The 24,352-nt window shown below is 39.8% G+C and overlaps 2 protein-coding genes and 1 pseudogene across 3 annotated transcripts; 2 read left to right on the forward strand and 1 right to left on the reverse strand.

Annotated features, from left to right (window-relative positions):
- Window positions 1–13,752: 13,752 nt before the first annotated feature.
- Window positions 13,753–14,691, forward strand: LOC308524120 (olfactory receptor 51I1; the record flags this gene model as incomplete). The annotated part of the gene is made up of 1 exon (XM_081098269.1): window positions 13,753–14,691. The coding sequence occupies one exon, from the start codon at window positions 13,753–13,755 to the stop codon at window positions 14,689–14,691; it is 939 nt and encodes a 312-aa protein (XP_080954395.1).
- Window positions 14,692–17,959: 3,268 nt separating this feature from the next.
- Window positions 17,960–18,597, reverse strand: LOC308525465 (nascent polypeptide-associated complex subunit alpha-like; annotated as a pseudogene). The gene has a single exon. The product of its transcript is annotated as a nascent polypeptide-associated complex subunit alpha-like (transcript).
- A 3,044-nt stretch (window positions 18,598–21,641) lies between these two features.
- Window positions 21,642–22,592, forward strand: LOC308524082 (olfactory receptor 51I2-like; the record flags this gene model as incomplete). The annotated part of the gene is made up of 1 exon (XM_081098234.1): window positions 21,642–22,592. One exon carries the CDS (start codon window positions 21,642–21,644, stop codon window positions 22,590–22,592), a length of 951 nt encoding a protein of 316 aa, XP_080954360.1.
- Between the last annotated feature and the right edge of the window lie 1,760 nt (window positions 22,593–24,352).

Below are 24,352 nucleotides of genomic sequence, written 5' to 3' on the forward strand. Positions count from 1 at the left end.
GCAAGAGGAAACAGGACACTTTTCAGGTGAGACCTTCTGATCTGGAGATTTCTGAGAGTTGCACTTACTGGAAGAGAGGAAACCAAGGAGTGAGAGACACAGCAGATGATGTCTTCTCAGTTGGAAATGGATACATTCATGAAATCACTGTTTTGGGGAAAATGCAGGCAAACATCCTTTCTTTACGTTTTAGGCTCATCTGGCCACACCGGCTGGGCTACTATTTCCCTCTGTTGAATGGAAGAAGAAAGACATTTGAAAAATACTTCAAAAATACCAATTAGCTACAAGGAAAATATTTCAACTGTACTTTTCACAAGTTTAACGTCTTATAAGCATAATTGAATGGGAATGTTTTAGCTATAATTCACAGAGAGTTGTTAAAAGAACACCAGGAATTTGAATTATCAATAGCTCTTGGAAGTATTTATTTAAATATATTCTTGAAAATGTTGTTTAATTCAGATGTGTCACTGATTAATGAGAGCATCTCCCAGAGTTAGTTTGAGTTATGTGTGTCACCAAGGGAGTGAGAGAGGGAGGGGGAGGGGCAGTGGGATGTGGAGGAAATGATTGCTCTTGGACATCAGCTTTTCATTGTCAGAGTTGCTGCAAAAACAGCAACCAAGAAACCATATGTTTCTGCAAAGGCACAAAGCTGTTCATCTTTTTTAAAACATGTGAATTCTTCCCTCAATATTCTATAGGTACACTAGCATGCAGCCTATGGAAGGGCATTGTTCCAGATACAGACTTTCACAGTCATATACTCTCAAAATGTTCATTATTCACATAGACACACTCATGACCCTCCATACCAGCCTTATACAGGATCCCGTTCATACTCTTACAAAATTTCCTGACAGCTCTCTATCTCTTGCCATCTTACTCTCATTATACAAATATGTACACACACTGCCTCCTGACCTATATACTCTTGGACATGCACACGCCCTATCCCTGCTCATTCCACACTGACATATACGTAGCATTTATGTATGCATAACACTCAGGTTACACATAGGTTCATGCACTCACACAACACTTCCAACTGCGTATTTGTAGACTTCACTTGCCCACTGTTGTGAAGTCACTCATCCACATTTAGCCACTTTTCCCCCATCGTATATTGCCTTTACTCACAGTTTTTCTTATACATATTACATACTCAATTCCTAGAGGCTAACTCACAACCGTTTCCCTTTGGAAGTGATTATATATTTTATTCTTCTCTCACTCGAATGTTTTTGAACCCCTTTCATGTTCATTTCCTCATTATAGATGACAATAGAGTGGCCAGAGGCTTTTACCCGGCAGACATGCTTCAGGCTTGTGAGGCACCCCCTTTTGGAAGAGGAGTCCCAGAAATACATACCACTATCTCCCCCTTCTCTTTCCTCTCCCACCTCTAACAATGCAAGGCCACAGCATGATCTCAGATTCCTTTCGTTGGAGCTGGAGGAGAAGAGGGACCTGGGAGCCCTTGGCATCTGAAGGCCACAGAGATGCCATGTGATGCAGCGCTAGCACTCCAGGACACCTTTCTGGATTTTCCCTGGCAGTACAGAACTCAGGTCTTCTTGTGGGTCCCAGAAAGTCAGTGGCCCCTTCTCTGTGTGATGGAGTGCATCTCTTCTGGTCCTGGAGCTCAGTCTGTGCATGCCTCTCTCCCGTCCAGAATCGATTCCTTAGGATCTAGGACTGACTGACCTTGTTTGTTTCTTGTCTCTCCCACCTGGCTACAATTCCCATTTTTTTTAATACAGAGTCTCATAGTGTGGTCAGAGAAAACAGAAGAGAACTGAGCTAATGTAAAGGGAATATAAAGAGAAGGAAGAAGGAAGTAAGCTTCAATAAAAGCAGGGAGGGTTCTGTGAAGAGCAAGGCCAGAGTCATTCTGGCTATAAAAACCTAAGTTTTAGAATTTATGGCAAAAATGCTACCTGGACCAATAACCTTCTTGTTTGTTTGGATTCATATGAAGAAAAAAACACAGTGAGATAAAAAAATACATACTGAGAACATGCTATTTCCTAGACGCTCTGCAAGGACCTTTGCAGCCAGTCACTCATTTAATCCTTGCTAGGTGTAGACACTGAAGTGAGCTTGCCTCTTGGTATATGGCAAGTCGGTGATAAAAATCTCAATTTAAAAAAGAACTGTAAGATTTTCTGATATCTTGCTGAGATCTTTGAGACATCATTAAGGTGTTGGAGAAGTTGAAAAAGAAAATACAAGTACACATTTTTGAATGGAGATATCTTAGGTGCCCTTGAACAAAGGGAATGCTAAAGTCAGATAAATGTGGATAAAATGACACAAAAAGTAATTGTTTCCAAAGCTGGAATATACTGATATATATATATATTGGAATCCATAACCTTTCCTTTAACTGAAGTCACATGGGAACCAGAGTGATTTAGGGGCACGAGCCCCGGACTGGGGATCCAGAGGCCTGAGATTTAACCCTGGCTCCGACAGGCTCTGGTGGATGAGCTTGGGAAAATTGATTCTCCTTTCAGAGGCCTCTTGTTTATATGTAATTGTTTTTCTTTACGAACATATTCTAAGAACCTTTATGTATCTGGTGTTTTATTTCAGTTTTTAATATTTGGTCAAGCAAAGAATGCCTAAGAAGATTTGCAAAGATGCTGAAAGAAGGCAAAATAAGGTAGTCATGGGATTGGAGGGGTATAGAGAGAGGCTCCTCTAAAGACCACAGTAAAAGAAACGCTTAGGTTCTTATGGTTCATGTAAAGTTTATGACTAGCTGATATATTCTACTCTTTTAATTTCCTGGGGGACTTGTGCATATTTTGTCTCAAAATTTATAAGGCAAGAGCAGTTTGACCTCATGTCCTGGCTAAGCTGTTAGTTTGAGTCATAGAATAATAGATTGTGACCACTTTGCTCCTGGATTTCTGAACCTCCCTGATCTTGCAACAATGTTAATAAATCATAGAAACTCTGATCCCAAGTAATTGACTCTGGAAAGTGAGCTAGCCAGGTAAATAGTTACAAAATCAGTTAGTGGCAATTTGCAAACAAGAACCCCAAGACAAAGGACCTTTCCACCTGCTCTGATCACTCTAAGATGCTGCTATAAAATAACCCCCACCAAGTCTCTCCCTCATCCTTCCTACCCTTGTCCCAATTTAACCCTTTCTTGGACCAGACTTCAGGAGAGTCAGCTAGCTCACTGTGGCAGGGTTTCAGGACTCACCAAGAGAAAGTCAGATGAGAGATACCACAGAACAGCCCATCCTTCTCTCTGTCTCTAGATGAGTCAATGCCTGCCACTTTTATATCGTACTGTAAGCCTCTGGAGAGAGAGGACTGATGCTGACGTTGTGTCTGAAAATGCATCAGGAAGGTTTTAGCCTCTTGAGGCCCTTAATGACTTATGAGAATAAAGCATGCGCTCTTTTAGCTGACAAATAACTCAACAATTTGCCAGGCCACTTCAATACCCAATGCAAGACACCATCTGGTGATGGATGTCCAGACACTATAATGAGAGATTCCAGGGTTACTTAATATTTTGACCAAGCTCACAAATAAGATATAATCATAAAATAAATATTTTTACTTTTCTTTTCCTTTTACATGTTTTGAATAAGGCTAGTTATTTATTTACTCCTGTTTGAAAATTGAGCTCCCTGAGATTTCTAATCACATTCAGATAATAAAACATCCTCTGGTAAGCAATTAGAATACCCAAACTCAGGCTGTAAGTTAAACTTTCCAGTGTCCATATTTATAGCCTTTGCTGTTCTCCTATCCTTCACTTGCTAACCACGGTTTCTGACCTCTCCGGGGAGGAAGGAAAAGGGAAGTTAAAGCTTCATAATTCATTAGTGCTTCAGTTAACTGCTATCATGTTTACCAGGTATGTTAACTGTTTAAAGCCGACTCTTGCATTGAGAACTTTCAGAGATCATTCAAAGAAACATCTCCCCATAGTTTACTTCTCCACATGATTTAAACTTTTAAAAAATCTTGAATCTGAATGGTTGCTTATGACTCCATCCAAAACCCAGATCCCCCTTATCGATTCATGCATTCTTCAGACCAGGCTCGGAGACAACACCATGTCATGTCTTTCTAGCATGTAACCCATCCAAAAATGGTCAGCCTTCCTCTACTGCAATCAATGTCCTAACCAAAGCAGCAACAGTCTCCCATCCACTCCTGCCATCAGAACAGCAAGAAAACTTTTATCTCTCCATTTAGATTTCCAGGCAAGAGTCTGTTGTGACTCTCTCTCCCCAAATTTCAGGGACATATGTTTCCTGAGTAGAATTCTTAAGGTCCCTCTCTCCTGACTCAAGGTAAAGTGAAATGTACCACCCTTCCCTTTCTCTTGAGTGTGGGGTGGGCGACTTAGTTCTTTCAAAGGGCTCTCTTTAGAGATCTTTATTTAAATTCTCTAATTCATAATTCAGTTGAACATTTAAAAAGGCAGAATTTCACAATCTCAGCACAATTAACATTTTGGGCTAAATGATCTTTAGTTGTGATGTGATGTTCTGTGCATTATAGGATATTTACCAACACCCCTGGTCTTTACCTAGTAGGTGCTCCACCCCAGTTATGACAACCAAAAACCAAAAATGCCTCCAGACATTACCAAATGTCCCCTGAGGGACAAAAGCACTCCCAGTTGAGAACTACTGAATTCGGAGGAGGAGTTTACAAGTCAGCCATATGGTTCTCTAAAATCTTATTGAAAATTTCCTAGTGGTTGCCCATTAAGGCTACAGCATCCATTGTCTTCATGTATTAGCCATTGTGAAATACGAAGAATCGACTTTAAAGTTGTGTTCCATGTACAAGTATAACCCAAACTCCTAGCAGATTGGCATTTCTCTTCTCAAGAGGCCATTTTTTCCTGAGGGGCAATTATGTAGTTTGGGATTTGCCTGTTCTCTGTTCTCAAACCATTCCTTTTGCAAGATTTGCAGCTGCTGAATATGTATAAAACCTTTGTTTTTCCTTTCCAATGGTCCCTCTTTGCTCCAAGCCTCACAATATTTATTCCTGTCTTTCTGGACCTCCTGCAGATTCTCAAACAAACACTCTATTTCATGACTTTGTGCTTCTGTGATTTTGTCTACATCATTTTCATGTGTGGAGAATTATGCATTTTAAAACTCTTTCTTATGATTTCACTTGTATGTAGAATCTAAAGGACAGAATAGACAAACAAAATAGAAACAAACTCATTGATATAGAGAGAGAACAGACTGATGGTTGCCAGAAGGGAAAGTGGTGGGGACTAGGTGAAAAAGGTGAAAGAATTAAGAATGGGAAGTAACAAAATACTAGTCACTGGGGGGGAGGGGGATGTAAAGTATAGCATAGGGAATATAGTCAATAATATTGTAATAACTATATATGGTAACAGGTAGGTACTTGAAATGATGAAAACATTGTGTAAAGTATATGATTGTCTAACCACTAAGTTGTACATATAAAATTAATACAAAATAGTATTACATGTAAACTATAATCGAAGAAAATGATTTAAAAAACACACTCTTTCTGGTGAATCCTGGTTTAATATTCATTATGAGCTTCCTTTGCTATGTAATCCTTCCCTAATCACTTGAGCTTTGTGGTAAGACTCTGGGTCCTTGATATTTTCCCCATTACGGACCTTATAAAATACAGTAGGTTGTGAATGAGTGAGATATACACCTCTGAGATGGGAGGACTTGAGGATTTCTCTGGCTTGTCCTACGGTCTTCAGGAGATAATGGGAAGACTGTTTCCTGGAGTGTTGAAAAGCTGGACCCAACTGATACCACTGGAATTAACCACTGGTTGTTGGGTGAAGAAGTTTTACTGGGTAACATTGACAGCAACAGAAAGCAAGTCCTCCTTCCTGCCTTAGCTTCCTAGAGCCTCCTGCCACTCTGCCCTCTTTGCAGATTGTTGGAGGTCTTTGGCAACGGAGAAATACAGTTTTCAGAGGCCCAGCCTCAGTATCACAATTAATAATATAAAAGGTGGGATTGAGACCCAGAGAAGATAATATAATAACCAACACAATGAAACAATGAACTTAATCCTGGGAATTCTTTATAGGATATCAAAAGAGCTAAAAAACTGATTATCAGATGCTAATAGAGATTTGCAACAGCAGAAAGCCACCACCACCTCTAGGCTGGAGAGCCAAAGGTTGTGTTGCTAGAGCTGGATCCAAGGTGATCTCAACCAGTAGAAGCTGGGACCATGGATGAGCTGCAAACCATGCCAGAGACCTTGCTTGCCAGCCATGTTCCCTCGCTAGGTTCTCCAGCCAGGTTCTGTCCAGGTTCTCCAGCCAGGTTCAGTTACCAGGTTCTAGTCAGGTTCTCTTGCCAATTTCTGTAGTCAGGTTCAGTCCAGGATCTTTTGCCATGTTCTCTCGCTAGATTCTGTCTCTAGGTTCTGAGGCCAGTTTCTGTCCAGGATCTTTTGCCATGTTCTCTCCAGCGAAGTTCTTCTGTCTCTAGAGAACATTCTGTGTAGGTTCTGTGCCTAGGTTCTGTCTCTCTTCTGTCTCCTAAGTTCTGTGTTCTGCTGTCTTGTTGCATCTGTATTTATACCAGTTGATTCCAATCCTATCAATCTCTATTCCAAAGGTTAGGGCGTTTCTTATCTCCATTCCAGGGAGTAAAGATTATGTAGCTTAAGCATGATTGTTTGTAGTGATTAACTACCCGCCTGGCACTTAGTTAAGGAGTTTCATCCCCTCCCTGACTTCAGGGAAAAATTCCTACCTGGGGAAACAACCTTTCTCGGGGAGGTGACCTTGGTTAAAACATACAGCGCTAAGGGGAGCAAACATATTAAGAACAGTATGCTATATACGCCAGGTCCCTTGAAACATATGCTATGCAGATGTTTCTTTCCTGCAGCGACTGTGTCAAGCAGCAAGGATGGACCGGCTTCCGGCACCTGCTTTAGGTGGGAAAGTGGAGAGAGTGACATACCCTCTGTCTGGCAATGCTTCCCAACAGCTGAACCTGTCTGGAAGTCCACTGACTAGAGATTGGGATATCCTTCAAGAACTACTTTGGCTCCTGTGATATGCAGAATAGTTGCAGAAGAGTAGGAGTGGATCTTATTCAGACATATTCTTGGTACAGAATGGAAGCATAATTTATCCACTCACCTTGGCCTTCATGCATCACTAGCATTGTAAAATAAGTAATCTCCCATGGGCTTTGATCTTCGTAGCCAGCACCACGTAAGGTGTAACTCACTGTAGTCTATGAAAGATGAGAATGAGAGTCATTGAACTTGACTTCTGAGGAGTAGAAATCCCGTTGTGTAAAATGATCTCTCACACAACGAGATAGCTGGATTTTGGGGGGAACTTCTTCAAGATTGTCACACCATCAAAAACTACCTTTATTCCTAAAATCTTAGCCACTCAAATAGAATTGATGACTCTCTTTTAGTAACATTGTCCGTTTCTGCCATGAAAGCATTGATCACACTCTATTATAGTTAACTCTGTGTGGTTCTGTAGCTTCCAATGGAGAGAGAATAGTCTGGGGAAAGAACCACATTGCCCTAGGATGGGGCACAGGTATTGACATGAGTGCCTTTTTCTTAATCATAAGCAGTTAGCTTTGGGGAAAAAAACATACAAAAAGATGCAGCTGAGAAGTTTGGATCTTGTCTTTAACCATAGAATAAGATCAATTATGACAAATACATGAAATGCATATCATAACTTGTACTGAGTTCATACAAAAGATGTTCAGGGTTGTTTTAAACTAGGCCCTGAGATAATTTGCATTTGGTTGAATTTCATTGCAGTTTTGAACATGCTTTGTGCTTTTAGAAGAATGGTTTATGTCCTGCTCCATCTGTTTGTTTGTGTTTTTCTTTTCTTCACAAAAATTAACTAAATTTAGTGTGGTGATCACATTATAAAGTATATAAATGTTGAATCACTATCTTTTACACCTGAAAGTAAGGTAATATTTTATGCCAACTATATTTTTATAACAAAGTTTTAAAATATTCCAACATTTCATCATGAACATTTTTTTTAAATATATTTTATTGATTTTTTACAGAGAGGAAGGGAGAGAGATAGAGAGTTAGAAACATGATGAGAGAGAAACATCGATCAGCCGCCTCCTGCACATCTCCCACTGGGGATGTGCCCGCAACCCAGGTACATGCCCTTGACCAGAATCGAACCTAGGACCTTTCAGTCCGCAGGCCGACACTCTATCCACTGAGCCAAACCGGTTTCGGCCATCATGAACATTTTTAAACACACAGAAAATTGATGAGAATTTTACAATAAACACCAATAAACCCACAACTTACATGCTATTAATGATTCTTATTATGCTATCTTTATCATATATCTACCCATGTGTCCATCCCTCTATTCATCCATCAATCCATTTACTTTATCAATGTGTTTCAAAATTAAGTTACAACATCAATACACTTTCTATTAAATATTTCAGCATTTATATAATTAATTGAAATTTAATTTTCCATATTGTTATTTTATTTATTTCAAACATATAATGTACAGAGTGTTCATGCACATTAGGTAAGTTCATACTAAAGCATTGGCTTTGTTGTGAAATAAGTTTATGCCGTATTTCTGAGTAGCATCTGGAGGCATATTTGCCTCTAGGCAGGGGTGGGCAAACTTTTTGACTCGAGGGCCACAATGGGTTCTTAAACTGGACCTGTGGGCTGGAACAAAAGCATGGATGCAGTGTTTGTGTGAACTAATATAAATTCAAAGTAAACATCATTACATAAAAGGGTACGGTCTTTTTTTTTTTAGTTTTATTCATTTCAAACGGGCCGGATCTGGCCCGCGGACCATAGTTTGCCCACGGCTGCTCTAGAGGGTGTCTGGATTGTTGAGTGGCTCTGTTTTTTAATATTTATCTTCCTTACAAGTATAAGTGCTGGGCCAGACTGGTGTGTCTCAGTGGTTGAATGTCCATCTATGAACCTCGCGGTGGGGGCTCCATTCCTGGTTAGGGCACATGCCTGGGTTGCGGGCTTGACCCTAGGCCAGTTATGGCGAACCTATGACACGCGTGTCAGAGGTGACATGTGAACTCATTTTTTGGGTTGACTTTTCTTTGTTAAATGGCATTTAAATATATAAAATAAATATCAAAAATATAAATCTTTGTTTTATTATGGTTGCAAATATCAGAAAATTTCTATATGTGACATGGCACCAGATTTAAGTTAGGGTTTTTCAAAATGCTGACATGCCGAGCTCAAAAGGTTCGCCATCACTGCCCTAGGCAGTGGATCAATGATTCTCTTTTATCATTAATGTTTCTATTTCCCTCTCCCTCTCCCTTACTCTCTGAAATCAATAAAAATATATTTAAAAAAAGAATAGGTGCTGGGTTTACTTCTTTATGTATATATGTATATATGTATGTATGTATGTATGTATGTATGTATGTATTTTAATTGATTTCAGCGAGAGGACAGGAGAGGGAGAAAGAGATAGAAACATCAATGATGAGAGAGAATCATTGATTGCCTGCCTCCTGCATGCTCCCTACTGCACGTTGAGCCTGCAACCCGGGCATGTGTCCTTGACTGGAATCAAACCCAGGACCCTTCAGTCCGCAGGCCGAACTCTATCCACTGAGCCAAACCGGCTAGGACTAGATGCTGGGTCGTTATTCCTCTGTGTAACATCAGTGCTGAGAGTAATACTTGAAGTAAAATCATGCTCAAAAATGTGTTTTTCTTCTATTCTTTTGTTTGGTCTTAGTTGAAATGAACTAAGTTTGTAAAATTTATGAGTGGAGGAGTAAAAAGAATGCTTGCAGAAGAAACATGTTATATAGATGCTAACATGCATTTTTACAAAAAAATACAATGGATTTAAATTCCATATATGAATCTATGAGGAGATGTAGGGATATGAATTTGTGGACATTTTGTTGATTTATTAATGAGAATATGGACATGTGTTTAAAAAATATACTTTTGGATATGTGAGCATGGTTGTATATTTGAAACATACCTGATTCTTTTTTTAGATATGTGGATGAATCTCTAACCATTTCTAAAATTATCTCTATAACGTATATCAGTGTCTTTCATCAATATAAGAATGTACAAATTATAGTATGTGTTTGATGTATCAAGATATGTGATTATGACTTAGCTATTGGGCAGTTGTATGGGCTTATTTACATTTATCTGATTGTATGTATATGGATCTGAAAGAGTCAATTTTAGCAAAAAAATAAATAGCTGAATATGTCTAAAGGAGTATCTTTGGGGTTGTCAGAATGTCAATTAGGAGATATGTTTATGTGCATAGAAGAGTTTGCATTCCCTGATCAAGGGAGGCTTAACACAGTAATGAATATAGATGATGACATCAGGGATTAATGGAGCCAAGAAAGGTATTCTTCTAGGACCAATTCTCCTATGGCCCAACAGTACTGATTGATCCCACCCTCTCCATAGTTTCCACTCTCCTCCTCCAATCACAAACAAATCCTAGGGACTCTTGGGGTATTCATAAATTTATGAGTCCTTCAGTGAGTAAGCTGATGCCACTCTACCTGGTGGGCCCACAGTGCAGTACATCCAACTACAGAGAAAAGAAACTTCTGCCATCCAGTGAGTGCCCTTCCCTCAGATTGCCCTCTTGGGCCTCTTACCTAACACTATCCCAAACTTGAAAACTCTTATTTTGCAGTCTGACCCTCAAATTTCTCCTCCAAACATGAGACAAATCTGTTTCTTTCAAAGGTGATTACAGACACTGATGCCAGGTAACCATCTGAATCAAAATTCTAATACTAAATCACATAACCTTATGAAAGGGCTGATTCATTAGATCTAGATTTTGTTTTGAGGGTATTTTAGATTTCCCCCTAAAAAATACCCTCACTTATCTAAGTCTTGGGTGTGCAGCTAGAGAAAAAAATCACAGAACCAAATGAACTGAAGTCATTCAAAAATGTGATCTTCAATCTGAACTGCATTTTCAGTAGTGAGTAGATCATGGGAATATAATTGGTGGAGTATTACTGTGGGTCTGTTAATACTGTGCATTTTTGGCAGTGTGTGTGTATGTTTGTGTGTATGTTTATAAGTATGAGTTCAGATTGCTATAAACAAAGATAACTGAAACACAGTGTATAACACTGATGAGTAAGTATTACTCTTCTTAAGTTCTGTGGTTGTGCTAGTATTATGTGTGACCAAGGAAGAGCACAATAATTTCTCTCTGTTTGATGTGAGATAATACCTGTAAAAACCTGAGTGTGTATATTTGCTAGTACCTTTGTGTGACCATTTGTGTGTGTGCATGCTCATGTACATGCTGTATAAAAGAAGGGCATTGTTTGTGTTTGTCTCCATCATCTTGATGTTTCATCCTAGAATTAGTTACATTTAGGAAACCTTAACTGACACCCCCACAGTCAAAGCAAATAAAAAATGGTGAAGGATGTTCTCTTTGGGGAAGAAGTTTTCAAAGTTGCTTTCCATACTGAGGGAAATCTGGAGCATGGATGAAGTATAACCTTCTGGAATACTTAAATTTGCACATCAGGGATTAAGGCTAGTGGGGGTAAATTTATCTTGTAGGAGAGTCCTTAGTATCTGCTGATGCTCTGAGTGCCTTACATTTCTTCAGAACCTAAAGATAATCTTAGAGTGAAGATAATTAAAAAAAAAGTAGATCTGGATAGGCTGGCTGTAAGAAGATTCTTGGAAAATTGCCTTTAAAACTGGCTTGGGAGGAAGAGAGAGGTTTAGAGGTGGAGTACAGAAAATAAATCCTACCGATTAATGAGTTTGTTTGAATTTTCATTTGGAAAGGAGAAAAAACAAATAGACAAATTCCTTTCCATGGCTCATACTTTCAGGATTATGAATGATATCTGGGCATTATCCAAGCTTTTGTAGCCATCTACTTTCACTGTACTTACTAAGAGAGAATGAAAATTCCAGGAAAAGTTAAAGGAATAAGAGAACCATTATGCTAACTTCCAGAATAGAGCTTTAGCTATGAGATACCTAGTACCATGGAAATACAGTTACAGAGATATTTTGGACAAAGGCTGAGAAAAAGTTCTTTATGATATGGTTTCTCAGTTTGCACAGTTCTAAGTATTGCTCACTTTTCCTGGAGTTAATCTGATACTGTTGAAGAACAACAACAGAGAAATAGGATTCAGTAAAGAAGGTAGAGAAGGAGATGTCAATGTAGGAGAAAAATGGGAAGAAATGGTGCCTCCAAAGTAAGAAGGCAGTTCTAAAAAGGTGAGTTATCAACAGAGTTAAGCTGGGTAGAAAGGCCAAATGGATGAGTATTGAGAATGTTTATTATTAGATTTAGTAACAAGGTGATCAGTGGTGACCATAGAGAAATTGGTTTCAGTTGGGAAGATGCAACATGGAAGCCTCACTATAACACACTGAGCAGTGAGGATTTCAAAATAAAATTGGAGAAATGGAAACATAAACAAGCTTCCCTTCCTTCGGGTCTGGAGAGACAGTGTTTCAAGAAGCTTGGCTAAGAATTGAGTAAGGGTAATAGAATGGCAGCCAGAAAGGGAAGCTTTTGTTTTTATGATGGGATGGTCTTGCACATGATTTTTGCCTTAAGGGAAAGGGACCTAAAGGGAAAGGCCGATGCATACAATGGACTAATGGAAAAGGTCTTTGAAGAAGAATGCAGGAAATGGAATCCTGAAGGTGGAGTGCTAACCTTGGAGAAGGAGGGGCATCTCTTTCTCAGGAACCAAGGGAAAAGAATGGATAAAGATGTAAATAAGTTTAAAATTTAGGCAGTGGTAAATAATCAGGGCCCCCCTACCCCAACAAAACTCTTGCTTTGTTGGTTTTATCCAGCTGCACATCCAGTTTGATTATAGAATTTATTAAAGTTGGGGTTTGCTGTGTGAATGTGAAAGAGAAGCAAAGAGGAGATGAAGATACCAGCACTAGTGGGAGAGTAGGTCAGGAAAAAAAATGAGGAAAAAAGTGCTAAAAGACAAACAGACCAGGAAAAAAAAAAAAAGGAAGAATTATCAAGACCTTGAGATCAACTGCATGGGCACAAGAAGGTAAGAGGGCTGGAAGATAGAAGGATGTGGTCAGAATGTTTAAAAAAATGGAATTTAAGATTCTCGAATGGGGAGAAGTTTTTGGTGTCAACCTATTCAGGGGTAGGCTGATGGGGAAGGATTGGGAGGCTGAGGTGAAATCTGAGTAAAGGTTATTAAAATTGCAATTGTACAACTGTAGAAACTTCATCTACAGCATCCACCAAAGGACTTCCAAAGGTGTGAGTAATATTTCTCTTTCCCTGTCTATGTTAACCTCTAATCACCCCCCCCCCCCCCCCCCGCCCTGCCCCAAACTCCCAAATGTGGCTTCTGGGGTAAAATGGGGGAAGTAAAGGTGAGAATTAGGAGCTTTTTCATCATATCTCCTACCTTGTTGCCTTACCATGATATGGGCACTCATTTGATCATCACACCTTCATAGAGTTTCTATTATGGCCTAGACAGGGTACTGGCACTGGTGATATAGAAATGAGTAGAACCCAGTTGCTATCCTTAAAGAGCTCATAGCTAATAGGGAAGCAGGAACAGCAACAAACACTTTTAATTTCTGACCTTTTGTGTTGGAGACAGGATGTCTGAAAGAAAGTGAAGAACTCCTCAAAACACCCTCTTGGGCTCATTCCTATCTATATTCTCACAACTGCCTGCCATGTTGGGTCTCAATGACACCCCATTCCAGCCAGATACACTCCAGCTGACAGGTATTCCTGGGATGCAGACAGACCAAGCATGGGTTGCCCTGGTTTTCTGCATCCTGTACCTGATCTCCATTGCAGGCAACCTCAGCATCCTTGCTCTGGTGGTTCGGGAGCCTTCTCTGCACCAGCCCATGTACTATTTCCTCTCTATGCTCTCTCTCAATGATCTGGGGGTGTCTTTCTCTACACTCCCAACTGTGCTTGCTACCTTCTGCTTCAACTACCGCCATGTTGGTTTTGATGCCTGCTTGGTTCAGATGTTCTTCATCCACACTTTCTCTTTTATGGAATCAGGCATACTGCTGGCAATGAGCTTTGATCGTTTTGTGGCTATTTGTGACCCACTACATTATGCCACTGTACTCACCAACAGCTGCATCTTGGCTATGGGCCTGGGCATCCTTGCCAAGAGCTTCATTACTCTCTTGCCTTTCCCCTTCCTGGTGAAACGACTTACCTTCTGCAAGGGCAATGTTTTACATCACTCATACTGCCTCCATCCAGATCTCATGAAAGTGGCATGTGGAGATGTCCATGTTAACAACATCTATGGGCTCTTTGTGGTCATTTTCACCTATGGCATAGACTCAACTTTCATCCTGCTGTCCTATGCATTGATTCTGAGAGCTGTGCTGGCCATTGCATCCCGGGAGCAGCGGCTCAAGGCACTCAACACCTGCATATCACACATCTGTGCAGTGCTGGCTTTCTATGTGCCCATAATTGCTGTCTCCATGATCCACCGCTTCTGGAAAAGTGCCCCACCAGTTGTTCATGTCATGATGTCCAATGTCTACCTATTTGTACCCCCCATGCTCAACCCCATCATCTACAGTGTGAAGACAAAGGAGATACGCAGAGGGATCCTCAAAGCCTGTTATAAATCGTAGAGCTGAGGAAGGCTGCGGACCCTGAGAGAGCTCCTTTGCAGAAAGAACTGGGACTTGTTTGCCAAGTTAAGAAATGCTTAAAGCAAGGAGAAGAACCAGAATCTTGACAGTTGTGACTATAGAACCAATAAAGGAACATTTGACTCAATAAAATGACATACATGTGTATTGAATATTTACTATGTGAAAAACTCTGTGCTAGTTGTTAAAGAATTTAGAATGGTGAATAGGACATATTGCTAAGTAAGAGATAGACATATTAAGGGAAAAACATAAAGAAAGAGTAAAGATGCCCTGAAAAAATGTTTGATGTGTGAAAATAATGAAAGTTGTACAGTCCAAATAAGCTTGAACACAAATAACTCTGTTTTCACCCAGAATGAGGGAAATGATAAACACTGGAGACAAACAAAAATTATGTAAGCTCGGTGCTTCATGTGACAGAGAGAGCCCATTTGGTTTGTAGAGAGCAGGATAAATTTTGTTCTGTTTCTGTGAAGGAGCTTGTAAAGGATGAGAGTGGTTAGAGTACTTTGTACAGGGTAGAAGGAGGAAGGGAAGGTAATAATGTTTGACATAAATACAGGAAAAAATACTTAAGGAAGAAATTATAGAACCTTGCTAGTCCAAGTGTGACCCGATAAACAATAGCCTTCGTGTATCTGGCAGCCTGTTAGAGAAGCAGAATATTAGACCTCATACAAGATCTACTGATTTCAAGTGGCATTGAATAAGACTCCTGGATGATTAAAACTTGAGAGGCACAGTGATTCTCTTTTCTAACATGACTCAGGTAATGCTGATCTGATGCATAACAATAATAACAAGACTCATGAGTAACAAGAGTTTGAAAAAGTGGTTCTCAAAGTGTGATTCCCAGACTAGGAATATCAGCATCACTTGGGAAATTGTTATGTATCACATTCTCAGGCCCTTCCTCATATATCCTGAACTATAAATTCTAGGGAGCGAAGTCCAGCAATTTGCTTAAGAACTTCTCCTAGTAACTTAGATATTCATTAAAGGTTGAGAACCTTTAACCTACAATATCAGGCTAGAATATTTAGGACAATTTCAAGCAGCTTTGTTTATACAGAGAGATTTCCATGGCAAAGCTTGGGAAATGAGATCTTGAGAGAGTTTCTAAGTCAGACTGTGAATGGTTTGTAAAGCTTGGAGAAACTGACTTCTAGGTATTTGCTGTTGGTGGTGAAGGAAAACGCAAACTCATAGCCTATTATCTCCTCCAGTTGGTGCAGATATAGCACAGAAATAGCTAACCCAGAAAATTTGATGAGTCATCTAGCTACTCCACAGCCACTCTATAATAATGAAAAATAGAGAGAGTTCTCAAACTGCCTCTTTGAGATATTTCAAAGTTCCATAAAAGGAAGGAAAAATATTACTCATGCCCATCTTCTGTTTGCTTCCCTGGATACATTCCACAACCTAATATAAAAGCAAAAGAACTCTCGTTCTACTGCCATTCCTTCTCTCAATACACCCTTACTATATTTAAAGCTGAAAATAAGGAAGAGGTAAAATGAAATGCGAAGACAGGTACTTGGGAAAGTAATTATTTGGGGGATCTGAAATTGGGGCCTCTAGAAAAACTTATGTATGGTACAATTACATTGAAAATATTGCTTTTTACCCCCCATTTGAATCTCTGTCCTCTGTATATAAATACAATCCTCTCTACAGATCAGATTCCAGTTTGAAAAAATGCTAATCTGTAATCATAAAGTTGGTAGATGGCAAAGCTAGAACTCAAATCTACCTCTATGTGACTTTGATCCCCATGGTCTTTCACTACCCTGGGATATTTCTTCTGGAGGACACTTAAATCTTGTGCAATTTGGTGGAAGGTTGAGTGGGAATCAAATAGGGAACAGTAATGATATTGAGTAAAGGCAGCCACCGTTATGTCCTCTCTTGATTAAATCCTAGTCCTGGATCTGGGCTTTAAACTTTACTCTCTGGTCTCTGAGTCTTGCAATTTTCCCACCAGGCTATAAGCTTTAGGTTCTTCATAGAATATAGATTTTAAACCCAGAATTCAGAAAAATAAACTCTGGGTTCTGTGCTCAGAGTTCCAGTTTTGAGACTGGATAATTCCAATTAGAAGAGGATGTTGCTATGGAGTTTGGAGGAATTTGTCTCCATCCTATTCTTCATCATAAGGAAGGAGTTGGAATTTGATTTTCTCTGTGTAGAGAGAGAATTATCTCCAGGGGACATGCTTTTTTTCTTTCCTTCCTGCTCCCAAGGTGAGATCTAATCCTCCTTTTCCCATCACCAGCACAGCATCACATTCCGGCAAAACAGGACCCTGGAGGCACTGACCTCTGGGAGCTCTCATTCAAAAATATAAAGTTTGCCTCTTCGTTTGGCTAGTGCCTGCCAGAGGCCCATTCTGGAGCCCCTGTGAGCTCTTCCAATCCAACTGACACTTCTCAAAGCTTTCTCAGGTGAATTTAAACCAATTTGTGTCTTCTAAGTATATGCACAAAAGTGTGCTAATGTCTACAATTCTGCTTGTGCCTCTGTGTGGTTTTTTTGTTCTCATTCATGTCTCAGTACCTTTGAGTGAATTTCTATTGATGTATATGTGAGTGTTTGTATCTTAGCTATGATTTATTTAACCCATGATGGAGATAGAAAAATCCCCAAATTTTATTTTCATGCAGGTTTTCTATGAAAAGAATACTATTCATGAAAATGCCCTTGTAACCTCCAAAACACTTTCAGACAGGGCTTCCAGGGACTGTTTTAATGGTGGAAGGCACTTGCCTCTGTTTTGGCCACACAGATTCCTAGCCATGATATTCTCAGTGTCACAGAATAAGAGAGACCTTCACAGTCTGAAACATCAGGCCTGAGGGCAGAAGCAGAGTTGAAAGGGCCTTTAATCTCAATTAAACATTGCTGTCCAGGAGTTTTTAGTCTTTGTTTGAAAAACTCCACTGACCAGAACATATTATCTCCTGTGCAGGTTTGACTCAGAAAAATCTTCCTTACCTCAGCCCCAGACTATCACCCTGTGATTTCTACCTATCACCCACTACGTTTTGCACCTACCCCATCTCCATCTCTTCTATGGTATCCTTTTCTCAAAGCAAGGTATCATTGGTTCCTTGAGCGCTCTTTTTTATCTCATCACACAAGAAGCCATAATTTTATTAATGATAGAAACAGTACAAATTTCAAACCAAGCTGCCATTACTCTTTAGAAACACCCCAAAAAAGAAAAAAAGGTTCTCATTTTTTAGATGGTTACACTGTAAATCCCATAATGGTATTTACGACAAACATTGTTACTGCTGTTCTTCAGGGTACAGACTGCCTCTGCTCTCAACACATTTGCCTGTGACATGACCAGTTCTATGCCTTTAACTTCCACACCTGTTTCATCAGCCTCTTCTTTACTCTCCTCATGTATAGTTGGAGTCTGTGTGTTTTCTGGAGTGTTGAACTTTGACTGTATCATCAGCTGCTACCTGTGCTTGCTGAAATAAATTCTCGAACTTGGCTTCCCCCAACACTATGTAGGTAACTGCAGCTGGGCTCTTGTATACCTCTGGTTTTGTGAGGACAAAGTGGACGTTCTTAGATATCTGGATAGTGACCTAGTAACCTCTGTAACCTGTAGAAGATCTAGTTTGGACACAGCCTTTTGAACCTTCTTTTTACTCAGCTCCATATTGCTTTACTGACTGGTTCTTCATTGATTTCGGCTGTTGCTAGCAGCTGGGCTTGTTGTGTGGTTGCCTGTGTGGAATCTTGTTCCTTGAGCTCTGGTACTGGTGCATGATTGTCAGATTCTGTTCTTGACCATGTCCCAGCCTGAGGCTGTGGCAATTCCTGCTCTGTACCAGACACAGTTTCTAAGGCATCACTGGGCATTTTGTACAGGGAACGTGAGGGAAGAAAGAGCCTTAACTTCTCTCTTTAAGTGACTTGATACCCTTTGCCTTTGAGTGTTTCTCAGTTGGTTTAACTCTGATCTGGAGTATGGAATCCAGAACTGCATATTTATGGCTATGAGCAGTATGTTCATGCTTTTATTAATTTCTGATCTCTTGAGCATGTCTTTGTGTTAGAATGATGAAATATTGGGGAGACAAGAATGAACCAAGGACAAGTCTAACCCTAAACAAGCCCAAACTATGGCTATGAGAAAAGAGATATAAATATAACTCTAACAAAATAGAAAACATCTGTATAAAATAGTATGAAGTCATAGATGCTGAGAATCTAGCAATTAATGAAACACAGAAGAATGTTTAAACTGCAGGTCAGGAGTAGAGTAGGTAGGCTATCTGCAAAACAAGAAAAAAAGACTTAGGGAGTACTTGCAAGTTACTTTTTTATCTAAAAGTACAGGCCCAGTGCACGAATTGGTGCATGGGTGGGGTCTGGCCATCCCAATGGGAGCCCATCAGGCTGGGCCAGTAGTGGGGAGGGACCTTGGGAGGTTGGCTGGTCGGCCCACCCCCTATCAGGGTGTTGGGGGCCAATTGGGGGCAGGCAGGCTGCCGGAAGTGCAGCTCCCTCTGTGGTTGGTATGATTCTATTAATTTGACCTTTACATTCTGAGACTGAACCTGGGTTTTCCTGTCACTCCTTAACTTCATTCATGAGCTTTTGATTTGGGCATGGTAAGCTCACTCAGACGTTTAGGGCTTCTGTCTTTGAGCTGCTGTGTCTGTTACTGCCTCCTTCCCCTGCCCCTTCTTCCTTCTCCCCCTTCCTCCAACCAGGTTTACTGAGTCAGTAGGTGACTCAGCCTGAATGTTACTCACTAATCAAATCAGTGGGCATTTATTAATTTGGCTCACAACAAAGGTGTTAGGGTCCAATCGGAGGCCGGGCCAGCTCGGAGAGGGGTAATCAGGGCCCAGATCAGGCTGGTTGGCTGCTGCAGTGCACATCAGAGCCACTGGTAGTTCTGGTCGTTCTGGTCATTCTGCCATACCGCCGGTTGCTGGATATATATATATATATATATATAGCTAGATAGATAGATACTGTCACTGGAGAGTGACTGAAATGTCACCAAATGAGCCAAATGACTGGTTCTCAACTTTGGGTTCACATTGGGAACTTTAAAACATATTGATAATTAGATACCAAATCCAAAGATTGTAATTTAATTGGTGTGGAGTGTAACCTGGGCAGTGGGATTTTAACTTGATAGGTGATTACTATGTGTTGCCAAGATTGAGAACTACTGATCTACATGGCAGAAGCAAGGGACACTAATAAATAAAAGGCACAAGCAAGTATATTTCACTTTTCAGGAAGTTGTTAATCTTGGAATTTCTGTAGGGAAATTGAAGAAAGGTGCATAAAGAAAGGGCTGGAAAGTGAATAGTAAGAGAATGCAGGTTCTGGGACCATCTCACTATTATGTTGTACATGTGTTGTATAGTCATAGCTCTTTGTATTCCCTTAGCTGTATATTCTCCTGTTTCTCCATTCTAGGAGAGCAGTTCTGTTAAATTCTTTAGCTATATGGACCATTTCACATCAAAATTGTTTAACTGCAGGATAAAGAATTGATAACAAATCAGTGAATCCTATGTCCAAGTAAGTTGGGCTAAAGAACAATTTGATGATTGGACATAATTCAAATTTTATACTAATTATGACTTTACCTTTCTATTTCATATTTTTAAAATTTAGTTTATAAATTTAATTTATTATATTTCACTACATGATGTCACATGATACCACATTTTACTGTATTGTATTATATTATATATTATTTTCACCTTCTGGTTGGGGTTTAACTATTTTATTCTGATCTCTTGGCCACTAATTGAGACCTTTATCTCTGTGTCTTTGCTCTCTTCATGGACTCTAGATCAAATCTGCTATTTTAAAGCCACTGCCTCTTTATTTAACAGCCTCTCTGAATTCTGTTTTTAAACACAGAGCTCACTTGTGTATTAGTATAATTTTCAAGAAATGTCCATATCCTTTATCATCCTTATTCATATTTTTCTATTTTTCAACTTTCTAAAACCAATGTCTCACTTTCATTCAAAACATGTGCCCACCCACACCCCCCAACTCCAGAGTGAACCCAGAGTGAAGTCGGACACACAGAGACTGCCATTTCTCCAGAGGTTCCTGTTTTCTCAGACTCACATTGGCAGAGCTGCAACTCAATCTTTTTTATGACTCCCCCTAGATCTGCCTTGGTTTTACTCTCTTCCCCATAGTGAAACAGAAACATCAGTACAAGAAGAATTTGTGGATCTAAACTATAACCTAGGCTCTGTAGAAATTGATGCTTAGTTTTTTGGTACATTACTTACTATTACTCTTTTTGTCTTAATGTTTCCCTTAGTTTACAAATGGACACACTGAGCCATGCGAAGGTTAAGTTAGCTGGTCAAGGTCACACTGAGAATAAACTGTAAATTGGGCTTCAAACTAAGATTTGCCAAAGTCCATTGTGGAACTCTAAAACACTGAACATATGATGTTAATTTTCTCACTTTCATCTTATATCAAAACAAGAGAATAGTGTTATTATTATTTCCACTTTACAAGTTAAAAAAAAACCACAAGCTTGGGTTAGAGTATAAATGCGATGTCCACATTACATATTTAGTAACTGGCTGAGTGTGGATTTTGACCCAGTTCTGATTTATTCCTGTGTTTCTGCTCTTAATTTTTAAGTTAGGCTATCATAAGATTTTTCAGTCTCAAACATTTTCTAGGATTCTTGCTGTTAGGGGAAAGAGGAGGTGGGAAGAAAATGTCTGTTATATTTTTACTTAGAATGATGTAAATGACTTCAGCTTTCCCCCACCTCTTTGCACCTCCCTCCTTCACACTTAGAGGTGGACTGCTGAGGCAGAAGACCCTATAGGTGGGAACTAACTTTGTTCTGTTTTTCAAATGACAGCTGAAGACTGATCTCTGCTATTGGTGGTATGGGAGCCAAGAACAATGAAAGTCTTGATCTCCTGTCCGTCTTTCTGACTGGAATCCCAGGATTAGAGCCCCACCATGGCTGGCTTTCCATCCCCTTCTTCATCATGTATATTGTGGCCATTGTGGGTAACAGCCTAATCATGGCAGCAGTGCAGGTAGATTCTGCCCTACATGAGCCCATGTACCTGTTTCTCTCCATGTTGGCTGTGACTGAGGTGGGTGTTTCTGTGTCTACACTGCCCACTGTCATGGGCATTCTTTGGTTTGACGCCCGCCAGGTTGACTTTGATGGCTGCCTGTCTCAGATGTTCTTCATTCACACTTTCTCCTGCATGGAGTCAGGGGTCCTTTTGGCCATGAGTTATGACCGCTTTGTAGCCATCTACAACCCACTGCGTTATACAGCCATACTGACCCAGCCCCGCATCATCTGCATGGGTCTGGGCATTACACTGAAGAGTGTGACACTCATGGCTCCCCTTCCAATCCTTTTGAAGCAACTGCCCTATTGCCACACTAACATCCTCTCCCACTCCTACTGCCTCCACTCAGACCTGATCCAGCTGCCATGTGCTGATACGAAGTTCAATAGCATCCTGGGCTTGGCCATTGTCCTGGCCACTTTTGGGCTGGACTCACTGCTCATTGTGGTCTCTTACATACTGATTCTTTATACAGTGCTGGGCATTGCTTCTGGGGAGGGACGTCGGAAGGCTCTCAACACATGTGTGTCACACATCTGTGCAGTGCTTGTGTACTATGTGCCGATGATTGGTGTGTCTGTGATGCATCGCGCTGCTAAACATGCCTCACCCCTGGTCCACACACTCATGTCTAGCATCTACCTGTTTGTGCCTCCTGTGCTCAACCCCATCATCTATAGTGTCAAGACCAAGTCAATCCGACAGGGAATTGCCACCCTGTTTTCCTGCAAGAGAGAATTGCTCTGAATCACTCCAAGGAGGCAGGGACTTTGAACCAGTTCATAAACTCTGATGATGGTTCTACTATAGACAAAGCTCTACACCAGGCATTTTGAGGAAGAATAGAAACAAGGTATTCAAAGTGTTGACATAGGTTGAATCTGAATCACATGAGATATCCCTAACTCTTCCCATCTCACATCTTATCAATGCACATGTGTCTCTGTAAGTGCACAAATGTATGTCATCTCTAACAGATATAATAAGCTTGAGAACAGAGATCATACAATTCTTTTTCCTCTTAAAAGTCCTGGCAAAAAGCCTAGCAAATAGTTAACAGTAAAGGTTGACATTTAATGATGTTTGAAATGAAATAATACAAAGCTCTGTTTTGGTGGATTAGGCAGGGAACATCTCTCCCAATAAAAGAAGATCATTCTAAGAACATGCCTTTGATTAAGGTGAGCATATTTTTGGTTTGCTCCAGATAGTCATGGTTTACACTTATTTTCCTCAGCATCATTATTAATAACAATCCCTTTCCCTCTCAAATTGTCCTTGTTTAAATAATAAATTATATTAGAAAACTACCTATGAGACAACTGCTTTCCTTTTTATGACAGGAACTAGACTATCCCTATGATCCACCATACAATGGTCTCCATCTCCAGAATTTATGTATCAGGAGACTCTGAGAATGAAGAACAGGTGGCCTCAATTTAGGCACAAGATAAAATATGGATGGCCTCACAAGGCCCAGGTTTCAGATCCTAGGTATATCAGCAAAAGCACCAAATTGTGCTTTAGTAGAATCTCAGGCCCTATTTTTAGGGCCAAATAGCTCTGATTTCTCTGTGTCTGGATATTCCTGTTTCTCTTCCCCCCTGTCCCTCCAGACTTCATTAATCCCATCATGCCATGTGGCCGGTATATTTTCACCTGTTCCTTTACTCCACTCCTCCCCTAGCTCTGTCAACATAGGTCTAGTTGACATTGCTTGTTTCTGTTCATGGCTATCTATGGTTTTTTGAAGACCTTTGGTCAAATAGGAAATACCTTCTTCACACCTCCTAAACAACACAGGTCTATGTAAAGTGGACTGATAGGATTTTGTTGGTTGGTCAGTAACTAGATTCAGGTTTTCAGCTTCTCTCACTTCAGGTCTTCTAATGACATTGTACACATTTTTTCTCACCATATTATATTCTTCCCAACCTCATCCAGCTCATCAGGGTCGGCTTTAAATAGTAGCATATTTTTGTTGTTGGTGGTGGTGGGTTTTTGTTGTTATTGTTGTTTGTTTTTTGACAACAGTGGTTGTCAAATTTGTATGTACTCTCAAAAATAATTAATGGGGGAAAAAACCCTATGTATCTTCTCATGCATTTTCAGGCTGACATCTACGGTTTTTATCATAAAGTTACATAGTGGTTGAGAATGCATTTTGGGATATATTGTAAATATAGTTAATTTAAAATAAATTGTTATATCACATATTTAAATATTCAATGGAATATAAATACATTACGTTTTGATACCTCACAGCATAAATTATAAAATACAAAAACACATTCTTTAACATTCACATATTTTACATTTGTCCTTTTGTTCCTTAAAATTAAATTTTTATTTTACTTCCACTGTATAGTTTACACCATATAATGTATTTTTATGTTGAAACTATTTCAATAATGTATCATAATTATTTGCAAAAATATGTATTTATATTTCAATTTTATGTTTAAAAATTGGTAGCCTATAACACATTGTTTAAAAAGTATATTCTG

The sequence above is a fragment of the Myotis nattereri genome (genome assembly GCF_964212035.1).
Source record: "Myotis nattereri genome assembly, chromosome: 9".
NCBI lineage: Eukaryota > Metazoa > Chordata > Mammalia > Chiroptera > Vespertilionidae > Myotis > Myotis nattereri.